Below are 13777 nucleotides of genomic sequence, written 5' to 3'. Positions count from 1 at the left end.
AGTACAGGTCTTTTGCCTCCTTTGGTAGGTTTATTCCTAGGCAATTTATTCTTTTTGATTCAATGATAAGTGGGATTGTTTCTTTAATTTCTCTTTCTGATCTTTCATTCTTAGTGTATAGAAATGCAACAGATTTCTGTGTATTAATTTTGTATCCTGCAACATTACCAAATTCATTGATGAGTTCTAGTAGTTTACTGGTAGCATCTTTAGGATTTTCTATATATCTGATCATGTCATCTGCAAACAGTGACAGTTTTACTTCTTTTCCAGTTTGGATTCCCTTTTCTTCTCTGATTGCCAGGGCTAGGACTTCCAAAACTATGTTGAATAAAAATGGTGAGAGTGGACATTCTTGTCTTGTTCCTGATCTTGGAGGAAATGCTTTCAGCTTTTCACCATTGAGTATGATGTTAGCTGTAGGTTTGTCATATATGGCCTTTATTATGTTGAGGTAGGTTCCTTCTATGCCCACGTTCTGGAGAGTTATTATCATAAATGGATGTTGAATTTTGTCAAAAGCTTTTTCTGCATCTATTGAGATGATCATATGGTTTTTATTCCTTAATTTGTTAATATGGTGTATCACATTGATTGATTTGTGTATACTGAAGATTCCTTGCATTCCTGGGATATACCCCACTTGATCATGGTGTATGATTCTTTTAATGTATTGTTGGATTTGCTTTGCTAGTATTTTGTAGAGGATTTTTGCATCTATGTCCATCAGTGATATTGGCCTGTAATTTTCTTTTTTTGTGGTATCTTTGTCTGGTTTTGGTATCAGAGTGATGGTGGCCTCCAGAATGAGTTTGGGAGTGATCCTTCCTCTGAGATTTTTTGGAATAGTTTCAGAAGGATAGGTGTTAACTGTTCTCTAAATGTTTGATAGAATTTGCCTGTGAAGCTGTCTGGTCCTGGACTTTTGTTTGTTGGAAGTTTTTAAATCACAGTTAAAAAAGGAAAGGAATTCTTGATTCCATATGTTTTAAGAATTTTCTTCTTTTCAGAGCACCAATAACATTTCCCTAGCTTTTGTTTTAAAAATGAAAATTACGTTTCTGGGGAAAAAATCCACACTGAACAAGTGCCTTGTTTTTATTGTTATCTTAATTATGAATTCACTAAAATAATCTCTAAAAATAACAGTATTTTTATTAAATACAAGCTTGTTCAATGAGTTGATTGGTTATGATAATCATCTAGTCTTAAAAGAACACACTACTATTTCATTATTAGCAATTGCAAGATTATTATATTTTACCTCTCACAGTCTAGTAAGCAACTGAATAATTCAGAAGGACAATGAATAAACCCAGTGCTAGAAACTTTCACATAATGTAACTGATATTCAGATACAAGAAACAAAATAGCAGAATTAGAAATCATCCTGAGAAGGATGTGTTAAACAACGTATACCTTACCTTTGTGCTTGAGTGGCATAGCTATTGTCATAAGTCTCATATGTCTGGTCATCGTATTCACCCCCATAGCCATCATCATAACCCTGAGGCAGAAAGTGGTAGAAAGATGGATTAGCAATCAATTTAAGTAACTATGATCTGTTTTTGATTAATGAGATCTTATATAAGGTGACCTTAATTTAGTTTTTATGTGTGGTTACTCTGCATCATATTTTACTAGATTAACAATTTCCATACAACATTGAATAAAATTTCATCTATCAGATTTTAATATTTAATCATTAAACTCAGCATATCATTGAAGTAGCAATACCTACTGCTGGATTTATTTAGAATTTTGAGCAATACTAATGAAAACAATTTTAAAATTTCAAAATATAGTTTTTTGAAAAACTATGAGTAGATAAGAATAATTATGATAACCTAATGGTGATACTAATCTATTTGTTACAAACCTACTGGGATTTTTTTCTTCCTTAATAATAATCATAACCATAATAAGATTGTAACTAAAATCTGGATTCCTCAGTAAAGAAGATGTAGTAATTATTGTTTGAAAAAAAGAAAGGGAAAAAGTAAAGAAGAAAAGAAGGAAGAAAGAAAGAAAAGGGAAAAGGAAGGAAGAGAGGAAGGAAAAGGAAAAATAACTGAAATAGACTTTTTACTTTGTTGTGCATTCTATGGCTTTTAAATCTCATGAGTAAAATTATGTTGTGTGGTGGTTTAATTATCTGACTAAATTCATGCTAACAAAGTTAATGCAGATTTGTGATTCTAGAATGTGCAAGCAAGGTAGCAAATATACATTCCAGTTATACATTGCTCTATGAGTGATTTAGTTTTATTTCCCTTTGTGGTCATCAACTTTATTCTACATCATAGCCATCCATCTTGATTACTCTCACCTTCTGAGAAAACCTTTAGCTTTTCTGCTTCTGGATCTTTGCTGCTGTATTGCTTTCCTTGGAATGTACTTCCATCCCACCCTACCAATTCTATAACTCCATTTCAGTCTGGAGGCTTGCAAATCTCTCTCCTTATTGTGTTCAGAAATTTAAACAGAAAAAAGTGCAGATGTGAAAGTTTCCACATTAATTTTGACTAAGACTTTTGAGTCCATTTAATCTGAAGACAAATATTTTTCATCAACTTAAGGAAGTTTTAAAAATATTACTTCTTTATTACTTCCACATCTGGTTTACCCATTATATAATGCTATTTTGAGATTTTCTGTCTAACCTCATTTTCTTGTATTTTTCCATTAATGATTTCCATTTCATCATATTTTTGCTCTGCAGTATGGAACAGTTTCTCCATTTGATCTTTGAATGTTCTAATTAAGTTTCTATTGATTTTTTAAAAAAATAATCTAAAGTTAATTTTTGTATATGAAAATATTGGATACAGATTATTTTAAAATAGTACTGAAAGGTTTATGTCCAAAAATCAGCAGCTACTTGTCTTGTCCCTCTCCAACTTCCAGTTCTCATTTAGCATTTTTATCTATTATTTTAGTAGTATTTTAGCATTTATTTTTGTGTTATTAAGTAATATGTTTAAATTTATGTTGTTTGATTTATGAATTTTAGTGGTCTTTCTATTGACTGGCCATTCATGTTGTGAAGGATTTAGTTCTATTGTAGACTCCTCCCAATATGTCTCCCTGTAACTGTCTTCCTAATATAGTTTCATCATAATTTTTCATTAACTAGTAAATGTCTACCTTGTTACTGAGTAATAAATAATTATTATTCATAAATAATCAAAATAGATTAGTATAATTCTGTTTTATTTTCATATCTTTTTGTTTCTCCTAAAGTTAGTAGGAGTTAGTGCTCATTCACTTTATTATTTTTTTGGTTTTCTATATTAGAATTATTTGTCTTCTATTGTCCCAATAGTTATCCTAATCTATCAATAATATTTCCAAATATTCCAAAACATCAGATAATCTCTCACTTCCTTTTGTGCTTCACAGAGACCAACTCCCACAGGAGTTGGTCTAGACTGGTCTAGACTGCTGAACTCCTAGGCCTGAAGGCAGAGTAGTTTTCTCAAACCTCCCACCCACCACTGTTTGCGTGGAATTCCCTTTTACCAAATTCCGTCTTCTGCTTGTTCTCATTTCTTCCTGAAACATCTCTTCCAGTAAACTCTATTAAGAGGTATATTGGAGAGAAATATTTACATTCTCTCTCTCTCTCTCTCTCTCTCTCTCCTCTTTAGCTTCACTCTCCCTCCATACCTAGATTTTATATTTTACCTTTATGGATGAAGAATTTAAATTATATGGAAAAGTTAAATAATAGTACAATGAATTCATCTACTCTTCATCTACATATGCCAATTTTGTCCCACCTACATTATCTCACTATATATATGTATGTATAAATATATGTGTGTGTGTATGTATATATATTCTAAGCCGTGTGTAAGTCTGCTCCAGAAATATATTTCATCACTAAATAGCTCAACTTGCATCTCCTGAGTATAAGGATATGCTCCTACATAGATACAATATTATTACTCCCTCAAAAAAGCTCACAATAATTTCATAATATCATTTACTGCGAAGTCCATAGTTAAAGTTCTGTTATTGTCAAAAACAGGACTTTTATAGCTATTTTTTTAATTAATTAATTAATTTATTTTTGGCCGTGTTGGGTCTTCGTTGCTGCACGCTGGCTTTCTCTGGTTGTGGTGAGTGGGAGCTACTCTTGGTTGTGGTGCGTAGACTTCTCACTGTGGTGGCTTCTCTTGTTGTGGAGCACGGGCTCTAGGTGCACGGGCTTCAGTGGTTGTAGCTCATGGCCTCTAGAGTACAGGCTCAGTAGTTGTGGCGAAGGGCTTCGTTGCTCTGTGGCATGTGGGATCTTCCTTGACCAGGGCTCGAACCTGTGTCCCCTGCATTGGCAGGCGGATTCTTAACCACTGAGCCACCAGGGAAGCCCCTATTTTTTTAAAATCAGAATCCAATCAAGATTCATGCATTGCATTTAATCATTATATCTGTTTAGTCTTTTTGGAACTAGCATAGTCTTCCAGCCTTTTATTGCTTTTCATAACACTAACTTTTTGAGTAGTCTAGACCAGTCTTTTTGCAGACTGTCCCACATTCTGAATTTGTCTGATTATTCTCATAATTACATTCCCACTGAATAGTTTTGAAAGAACACTACATATGTGATATTGTGCTGAACATTTACAAATTGTAAAATTCTAGCTCCACATGACTGATTGGTTGAGTATAACAGTTTAGGCTGAAAATTATTTTCAATCAAAATTTTGAGGGCTTTGATTCAATGTTTTCTATCATTACATACCTTTGGTCTTGAGAATTCCTGCTACTTGTATGTGACCTAGTTTTGTTTTGTCTCATTTTATTTTTTCCGTTTCTAGATGTTTTTACATTTTTTCTCTGATGTTTTGAAACTTCCCAATGCTGTGCCCATGTGTGTGCATTTCCTTTTATTCCTTGTGCTGGGTACTTAATAAGCTCTCTCCTTCTGGAAGCTTATACTCTCCATTTCTGGGAAGTGCTTCATTTTTCTTCTCACTTTCTAGAACTCTCACTAGTGAGATGTTGGATCTTCTGGATTGGTGCATTAATTTTATCTTTATGTCCTATGTGATATCTCTTATTTTTTATTTTACTAATGGGAGAATTCTATAAATTCATCTTCCAACCAGTCTATAAAATATCCACACATATGTTCTAATAACTATTAGGGTGTGGAGAGGAGATTTCCTTGTATCAGCATCCTATCCTCATCCCAAGGCCTCATCTCCTCTCGGGTAGAAGAAGAGTTAACATAGCAGTTAGAATTCTCAGTGCTGCAACTGGCAGTGCCTGTTCCCAGCTCTCTTTCCTGGTCGTCCACCTGGCTCTGTAACTGGGGGATTAATGATATTTGCCACACCTGTCTCTTTTCTAACACCCAGGCTATTGTTCCTCTGCCAAGTTTGTAAAAATTTAGCTTCATTCATCTCCACGTCCTACTCAGGACTCAAGAGTTCTAACTTCCAACAGGAGGCAAGCAAGTTTTGTTTTGTCTTGTTCCTTTTTTTTTTTTTTTTTTGCTGTGTGTTTGTGTTCTATAGCAAAGGGATAGAATAGCCATGGGGTGGCAGGTGCAGGTCTTTGAGACCTTCAGCCTCCTGAATTCCCTTCCTTTCTCCTATTTCTATCTGTTAAAATGCTACTGGTTTCTAAAGGCCATTTACATTACATGATTTCAGGAAGATTTTCCTGCTTCTACCAAGCATAAGGTAACCCTCTGCCCTCTGAATTTAATAGCCTGTTGTTTTCTTCTCACTGCTACCCAGAATGTCTAAACATATACCATATTTATTTTTCTATAATTTTCTCTTTTTAAATGTATGCTCCTGAAAAGCAAGTTAGTCCCTTTTTGGTGCCTTGTGGTGCTTAGCATAGTGTATTCCATAGAGTATTCATTCAATAAATATGTATTGAATTGTTAAATTAGTACAAAGGAGACTATTCTCATCCAGTGTAGATATGGATTGACTCAAATCAATCACCACTAAAAGGGGAATATTACAAATGATGAGTAGAGAGTAGTATTATCTCTATTTATGAAGAATAGCTTTACCGTTTGGTCTGTGGAAGACTATTATATTTTCTTTCCTCATTTACACTTTCACTTTTCAAAAATATTAACACAGAAAATCCACAGAATAGATAGAAATCTTTCCTGACAACCCATAATTTCCTAAAGCATATAGTGAAGTTGTCCATAAATACTTGTACTTTTGTAAAAGAGAAAGTAAATGTGGATACTTATACTTAATCTATTATTGTTTACTACAAGTTGATGTAAATATTTATGCGGTTTTCTTAGGACAGGTAAAAATATAGATCATGTTGGTGATGTTCTAAGATAAATCACTAAAATAGATATGCTTCCAAAATGACCAGTCAGTATCTGCAAGAGATTCAAATTAAATAAGGGTATTCAACTAAAATCTCAAAATATAAAAGATCAAAAATTCTAAAAATTTTTCCCACTTTTGCTCCATTGTTTCTGCTGTTTCTTTTGAAGAAATTACCCAGCCTATTAACACATTTGTACTAATAAATTAAGACTATTTTAGAAGTTACTTATCCTATCACAGTCTCAAAGAAGAATTTCCTAAAGAATAAAGGGTACATCTGATGTCCCAGTAAAGGAAAAACCTCCCTCTACAACTAAAAGCTTTAACTCTATTTCCTTCTAGCTGAAGACAGATGATTTGGCATCTCTCACAAAAAAGAAAATGCTCAAGGAGATAAGATTCATTGCTTTTGGGGACATGAAGAATATCCCTTTTACCTAGAATTTCTTCATATTTGTGAAGTTATAAATTCTTTAGTTTTCTATATTTGCGCCGAATAAAAGCAGATCCTCATTGGATTCTTTAGGAAACACAATCTTGGCTATTTTCCAGATCTTCACCAGGTCCTGTGCAATTTACATTAAGGTACAATATAAAATGTAGACCTGACATGAAGGCGTGAGAAATAATGAAAGAAGAGGACAAGTTCTCTGCACTGTCCTGTGAATTTTAGATCACTTTATACATCTGAGTACTGGGCACAGCAACATACAGGATACATGCATATTACTATAAACACGTGTTTTACAAATCCAGCCCTTTTCAAAGCTACTTTGGAAAATGTATTTCTAGGCGCAAATATGCCTACTAATTTTTTTAATTTAAGGAGGTCATTTTGATCTAAACATCCCTTCCTGAACTATAATTTCTGCACAAATTTTGGGTTTTCAAAAGTAAATAATATTGGCTCAACAATAAGCTTAAAATAATAGTAATTCATCAGTTATAAATATTAACCACTGAATTACCTATTATTCCTAGCAATAGAGACAAAAGAAGAATAAGACATAATTCCTGTCTTTTAGACATTCTCAACCAGTGATGTTTGAAAAAATTGTATGCACGTGTATGTATGTGTGTGTATAATGTTATTATAAATTTTAGTGACATAAAGCACAGTATTTACAAATAAAAACAAATACATTTATTTTATATTTAAATAAAATTTATATTTCATTTACATTAAAAATAAAATTTATAGCACTCAATTTAAAGATAAAATATAGAATTTATTGTAACTTCTGTACAAATATAACTTCAGTGTGACTTGCTGTTTCTTGAAAAATTCACTATCAATTTTTGTAATTCTGTTGTTACAATAACACCACTATAAATCACAGCACAGATAAGATAAATAGTTGATTACTCTTTGATTCATCAAAGACAGCCCTGTATTGATGAACATGTATAAATCTGACATTAATGTCACTTGAAATTTTCATTTATGTTGACAAGCAAAATGAAAAGGAAACCTCAAATACACATGTCAGAACTTTACTCGTTTGCCATTTTTGTGAGCAACTTTGTTCTGAATTGGACAATGGTTTTTACACACTAGAAGAATATTTCCTCAATTTTGTGTTCTGGTCACAACATAAAGGCTACAGACATAACAGACTTTTAAGTTAAATCTGCTTTATTAACATTTTCTCCATCGTTTTCTTGTCTACATAATCACTATAACAAACAATCAAGTCCTGGCTTTTAGCATTTGCCAATATCTGTGGTGTAAATACTCTTTCTATGGCTGATTTCAAGATAGCAACATGATATCCTTAAAAACAAATTTAGGAAGAGGTAAACAGTAGCACACCATATATTATTTCTGCCATACAGAACAACAGACATAACCTTAAGCATAGAGTGTAATGAAACAATTAGATAATAATGAGTTTTTAAATATTAACCCTTTTTCTTTAATATAATTTATTTAATTTTAAGCTTATAAAATTTAATTTTTAATAATGGCTGTGTTTAACAACCAATTCATGAAATTCCTGGAAATTTTACAAGGGATCTTGCGAGCCAGCACAAGTCAGCTCTAGCACACCACTGCTCTCGGCTTACTGGAGGAGAGCAACAGGTATATAAAAAAAATTGAAATAGAAGTGGAAAGTGCTTCAATAGATTATATAATAGGGGCTATGAGATCACATTGGAAGGAATTCATAAATCTGTCAGGATTTTAGGTGGAAATTCTCAGGGAAGGCCTTATTTGATATGGTTATTTGTGGATAAATATATTTTCTAGAGGGACAAGTGAGTAGTGTCAGAGCATTCCAATTTCCAAGTGTGAATGCATGGCAACATGAAAGAAAACACTGTTTGGTGAACCACTAACGGATCTAACTAAAACACAAATGCCTAAGAAATGGTAGGCAGTTGGGCTTAAGAAGTAGGTAGGAATCAGGTCTGAAGTGCTTCCTATGACACAGTAAGGATTTTATTTTTATCCTATAAGCAAGAAAGCCATGGAAATATTTCAAGCAGTGGAATGACAATACATAGATCTATCTGCATTTTGTTACATTCATTTGACTCTTAAAAAATTCCAAGTCTTTTGGGACTAGGCTCCATTTTTTCCCTCTACTTTCTTGACTAGGTTAATCATAGTTACTAGAAAACCCCTGGATGATAACGCTAATGTCTGAATCACTTGTGTCTTTATTTTTCCTCTTGGTTTCCTCATGCCTTATAATTTTATTTACTGAATTCTTGATATTGTCTATGGAAATTTGTGAAGTGTTTTGCCTGATAATATTTTCTTCCAAAGAGGATTAAGTGTTCCCCTGGCAGGCAGTTAGGATAGCAGCAGATAACCTTGATGTCATGGAGAGATGGTTTTAGGCAATTGGATAGAGAAGTTTGAAGCTTAGGCAGTCTGGGCTAGAGATATAGCTCTGGAAGTGATCAACATAAAGATGACAGTTGAAATTACAACCACTGTTCAGGGTGTCTACTGAGAAGAGAAATTTAGGCTACACCATGCTCTACATGAAGCCAGTGTTACGAGAGCCCCCCTTCCCATGTTTAATTGGCCTTTATCTCACTAGGAAATGAAGGCACAAGCTGTAATAAATATAATCCTGTTTTCTTCAAGAAGATCCCACTTTAAAAAGAAAATCAATCTTGAATTTATAAAAAGATGATATTTCTCTAAAGGCCTGTTGTAAAATCCCCATGCCAGTGTATGTTTTGAACATTAACCTGTAAGAATCTCTGGCTGTTCCTGGGTATACATTACCACCCCACAGATACCGATCAAAAATTCTTCCAAAAATGGAAAATTAAACAGAATATGTATTAAATTTCCTCTAGATATGGAGTTTTTCTAATCAACATGCATTTATAAAGTTTTTGAAGATTTCATGTAACTAAGAGAATCATCACACAAAATAGTTCAGAACATTTCTTACCATATATTTTGGAAAATGCACGTTTCCAAAATATTATGTTACTGAGAGTTTGGCTAACTGCTATTGTACTGGATTTACCTATATTAAAAGTTAAGTTGGATCATATAAAATTGTCATTTTTGTAGGTACAAAAAATATGTATTTGAACTGTAGTTAAACCTAATGCTAACACTAGAAACTATAAAACTGACATGTTTTTGTCAACTAAAGAGAAGCAAAAATATCTTGTGATGCTAATAAGTTATTGTGGCTTTCAGAAGAAAATCTTTTTTGAAATTTAAATAATATGAAATGTCATCCTGACTCTGCTTTGTGCCCACAGTTTCTTCAAAGACTTTTCAATTTAATAGGCCTTGGTGACAGGTTTAGAATTTGGTCGTTATTTTCATTTTGGGCTTTATTTCTGTAAAAGGTCAGTGGGTATTAAAAGAAAATAAAAGAAAATAATGTGAAATTTTCTAATAAAATTGAGAATTCAGTGGGTATTAAAAGAAAATAAATGAAAATAATGTGAAATTTTCTAATATAATTGAGAGAAAAAGAAAATAAAGTCGAACATGCAATCAAGAACCATAAAATTTTCCAGAATTAAGTAATTTAATTATGAGGGTCAAGATCATAAATTTGTCACCAAACTCTAAAATTCTAGGCACAGAAGCAATTTGCAAATGCTGCCCTTTAATGTTATTGAATATAATTAACAGGTCATATGAGAACTTGACGTTTAACTTTCTTTATGAAGTGTGGTTAATTCTTATAAGCATATGTTCCTTTCTGGATGAGTTAAACCATAAAATGCATAGCATGTCCACTTCATATATATTTCTTGTTATTACAAAAGCACTTCATGGTAATAATTCAAATTAAAAAACATATCATGGAATATTAAAATAAAAACTATACATGAAATGCCAATATTTTAATAGTCAATATTCTCTTAGGATGTAAATGATCAGTGTTTATGACACGTATCTGATTGATCATGGATTTTTATACTTTCTCATGTTTCTTTTCTTAAAGGTTTTATTTTTATGTGAATATCTCCCTACATTTTTATCATACATTCTCTGCTTGATATACGGATGCGTTTCTTATAAAATAGAATGATTTTAATAGTATCTCCCATCTCTTTTTTCCACTAAAAGAATAGCTTCCTATTATGGATTGCTGGCTTGTGTGGAACAGCGTGGCAATGGATAACCGCCCCCCCCACCACAGCTTTTGTTACTGATGCAGCTTGCTCACTCTCTGTGGGAAATCATTATCTGTTCAAAACCATCCTAAGCCTGAATGTGTCCACACAGCGAATGGGGAAACACTACACCTAATAGTCTAGCTTTACAATGTGGCAATACTTAATTTTCTGAAAGTTTTATATGGAAAACAATAAATAAGTCTCTAATAAATGGGGAATGTATTCTATTATAGCTTCATCTGCTATGAGGTTGCAGATATGTGTTTTATATTGCTATTTTAGGCTACAAGAAACCAAAGCATGAAAAGTTATTAACATCATCATAGCTATCTCATTCAACCTGTGCATGGCAGGGATAAATTAGAAAAACAAAACAAAACAAAACAAAATAAAAAAGAATCCAGTAATTCAACTTCCCATAATGACTCCTGCCACACTTCTTGGTAATATTATTTTTGTTGCTGAAACAGGGATTTTATAGTTTGTGCAAGACTATGATGGCATGATGTATCTATTTAATATTTTTCAATATTTCTTTCCCAAAGTATCTTTAGTGACACTTTTCAGTTAGAAGGCAATTTAAGAATCCATCATTTACGTTCATAAATAAAACAATTTTGGCATTTTGTTTTACATAATTATCATTTTCTAATAAATTATGCATCAGGCAAATGCATATCAAAATGAAATAATAATTTCATATAAACCAGTTGAGTAATCTTCATTCTTACAATGGTTTTTCTCCCTGTTATATGGTACCATATATAACAAAAATTCCTTTATTGTCCTGAGAGGAAGGCATTTCTGATCTCTTTGCAATTTCTATGATTAGAAAATACTAAGATATGACAATGCCCTTTATTCATCTTTAACCTTTTGACTTACAAGTGAAAAACATGAGTTGTCTTTTAAAACTTGGTCCTGCACTGAGTCATGACAGCATTACTAATTTTATTTTTCTGGAATGTTTTATTTCAGTAGTGCTTAGTTTCATGGAGAAAATGTAAGTATTCCAGTTAACTATGCCATTAATAATGGCGTTAACATTGTTTGAATAGGAAGGGGGTCTCATTGCTAAATTAGGTTTAGTTCTGATTTTTAATATTCTTCTTTTGAAACTATTCTCTCCTACTCTAGCCAGGGCCTGCTTTATTTGTTTGTTTGTTTGTTTTCACATAGCTCAGGCTCTCCCATGGAGCTGGTGACTCAGGGCTTCCTCTGAAACCAGCAGCCCTGGAGGCAGGCCGTATGAGCATGGAGGGGTCCTTCATCTCTACTGCAACCACACAAGCTATAGTTTAAGTTTACATGAGACTTATTTGAAAAATTTAGTCTAAAAATGTTATAAATGTGTTGGTGTACAGCATTCAGCATTATTAAACAATTTTACATGTTCTATTATTAAAACTACCAAATGTAAGCTATTGAGGCCAGAAATATCAGTTTGCCATATAAAACCCCAAATTTCCATCAAAAGATAATTCAAATTGCCATATTATTCTATTAACTATTCATTTTCTCTGTGGTGATTCATTTCTTTCCAAATTTAATATTGTGTTGGCTTATAATGTTATAGCTCTTATTGTATTTCCTACGTGGAGGCTTCATACTTACTAGGGCCGTGCAGTCCGATAGATCTTTCTGTGATGATGGAAGTTTCCATGCTCTGTGCTGTCACTGGTCAGACGTGGCTTTTGAGCACTTAAATGTGGTTAGGGTAACTGAGGAACTGAATTTTTAATTTAATTTAATTGATTTAAATTTAAATTTAAGTAGCCACATGTGGCTGTTGGCTACATGGATGCTGAAGCACTTGTGAATAAACATATATGAAATACTCAGATTTTTCACATGTCTTTTTTTTCAGTTTGAGACAGGCTGGGACCTGGGACCCTTTGTTTGCACCTGGACAAACCTCTCCTCAAGCAACAAAATACAAAGAAACTGTACGGGACTAAAAGTAACTGCATGCATGTGCAGTTGGGCAAATTATGGACAAAAAGATACAAAAAGACTAAAAATACTCAACTGCCACTTCTGAAGAGCCAGGAGAAAAAAAAGGGTGTTGGGAGCAAAAGCAGGGTACTACACATGCCCCCTGCACACAACACCACCTAAGGGGTGGGCAAACCACCTAAGCAATCCCTCCAGCTCAACCCCTGGACACACCCCTACCCTCACCCCATATAAGGAACAAGCTCACTGCCCCGCCCAGCGAGTGAACAAGCAAGGGAACCTGTTGTTTGTTCTCGCTTCCCCCTTCTGCAGGAGGGCCCCCAATAAAGCCTTGTCTGAATTTCTTGTCTGGCTTCTAGCCAATTTCTATTGCTTGGGGAAGGCCAACAACCCTGTTTGGTATCAGATTTATGGCACCCAATGTGGGGCAGTTGTCCCCTTCTTGGGAGAGGATCTGGGTACCTCCAGGACCACCAAATACAGCTTCCCCATGGGTGACAAATGACCACCTGAACCTCTTGTTTCAGTGTCACTGGACTTGGTAAGTCTGCCTTCCTGCTCCCTGGGGACCTTAGTACCCTCATTCAGACAACACTTTCCCCTCCCCCTTGTCTTTTCCCTCTCCTGAAATCTCTCCACTTCTCTCTCTGTCCTCTTCTCTCTCTGTCCTCTCCTTCTGAGAGACTGGACATTGGCAGCTAAAGCCTCACTCCTCTCAGCTTGTGAGACCATGCTCCCTCTGGCCGGCAATGGCTCCCCTTGATAGGTGACAGAGGTGGGAGAGGCGTGCCTCACACCGTGCAGACCCTGGTCCAGCAGCCTCTCCCTGACAGGAGATTTATGAGAGTGATAGAGGGTTAAACCTCATATCATGAACTGGCTGGATGTCC

General features: G+C 34.1%; 1 protein-coding gene across 1 annotated transcript in view; it reads right to left on the bottom strand.

Annotated features, from left to right (window-relative positions):
- Positions 1 to 13777, bottom strand: part of KHDRBS2 (KH RNA binding domain containing, signal transduction associated 2) — a 713468-nt gene that overhangs the window by 66601 nt on the left and 633090 nt on the right. The window contains exon 7 of the mRNA XM_061195202.1: positions 1425 to 1507. Within this exon, the coding sequence (XP_061051185.1) occupies positions 1425 to 1507 (83 nt within the window). The remainder of the gene's footprint in view (positions 1 to 1424; positions 1508 to 13777) is intronic.

The sequence above is a fragment of the Eubalaena glacialis genome, chromosome 7 (genome assembly GCF_028564815.1).
Source record: "Eubalaena glacialis isolate mEubGla1 chromosome 7, mEubGla1.1.hap2.+ XY, whole genome shotgun sequence".
Taxonomy (NCBI): domain Eukaryota; kingdom Metazoa; phylum Chordata; class Mammalia; order Artiodactyla; family Balaenidae; genus Eubalaena; species Eubalaena glacialis.
Note: the sequence above shows the minus strand (reverse complement) of the source record. Positions and strands in the feature narration are given on the sequence as shown.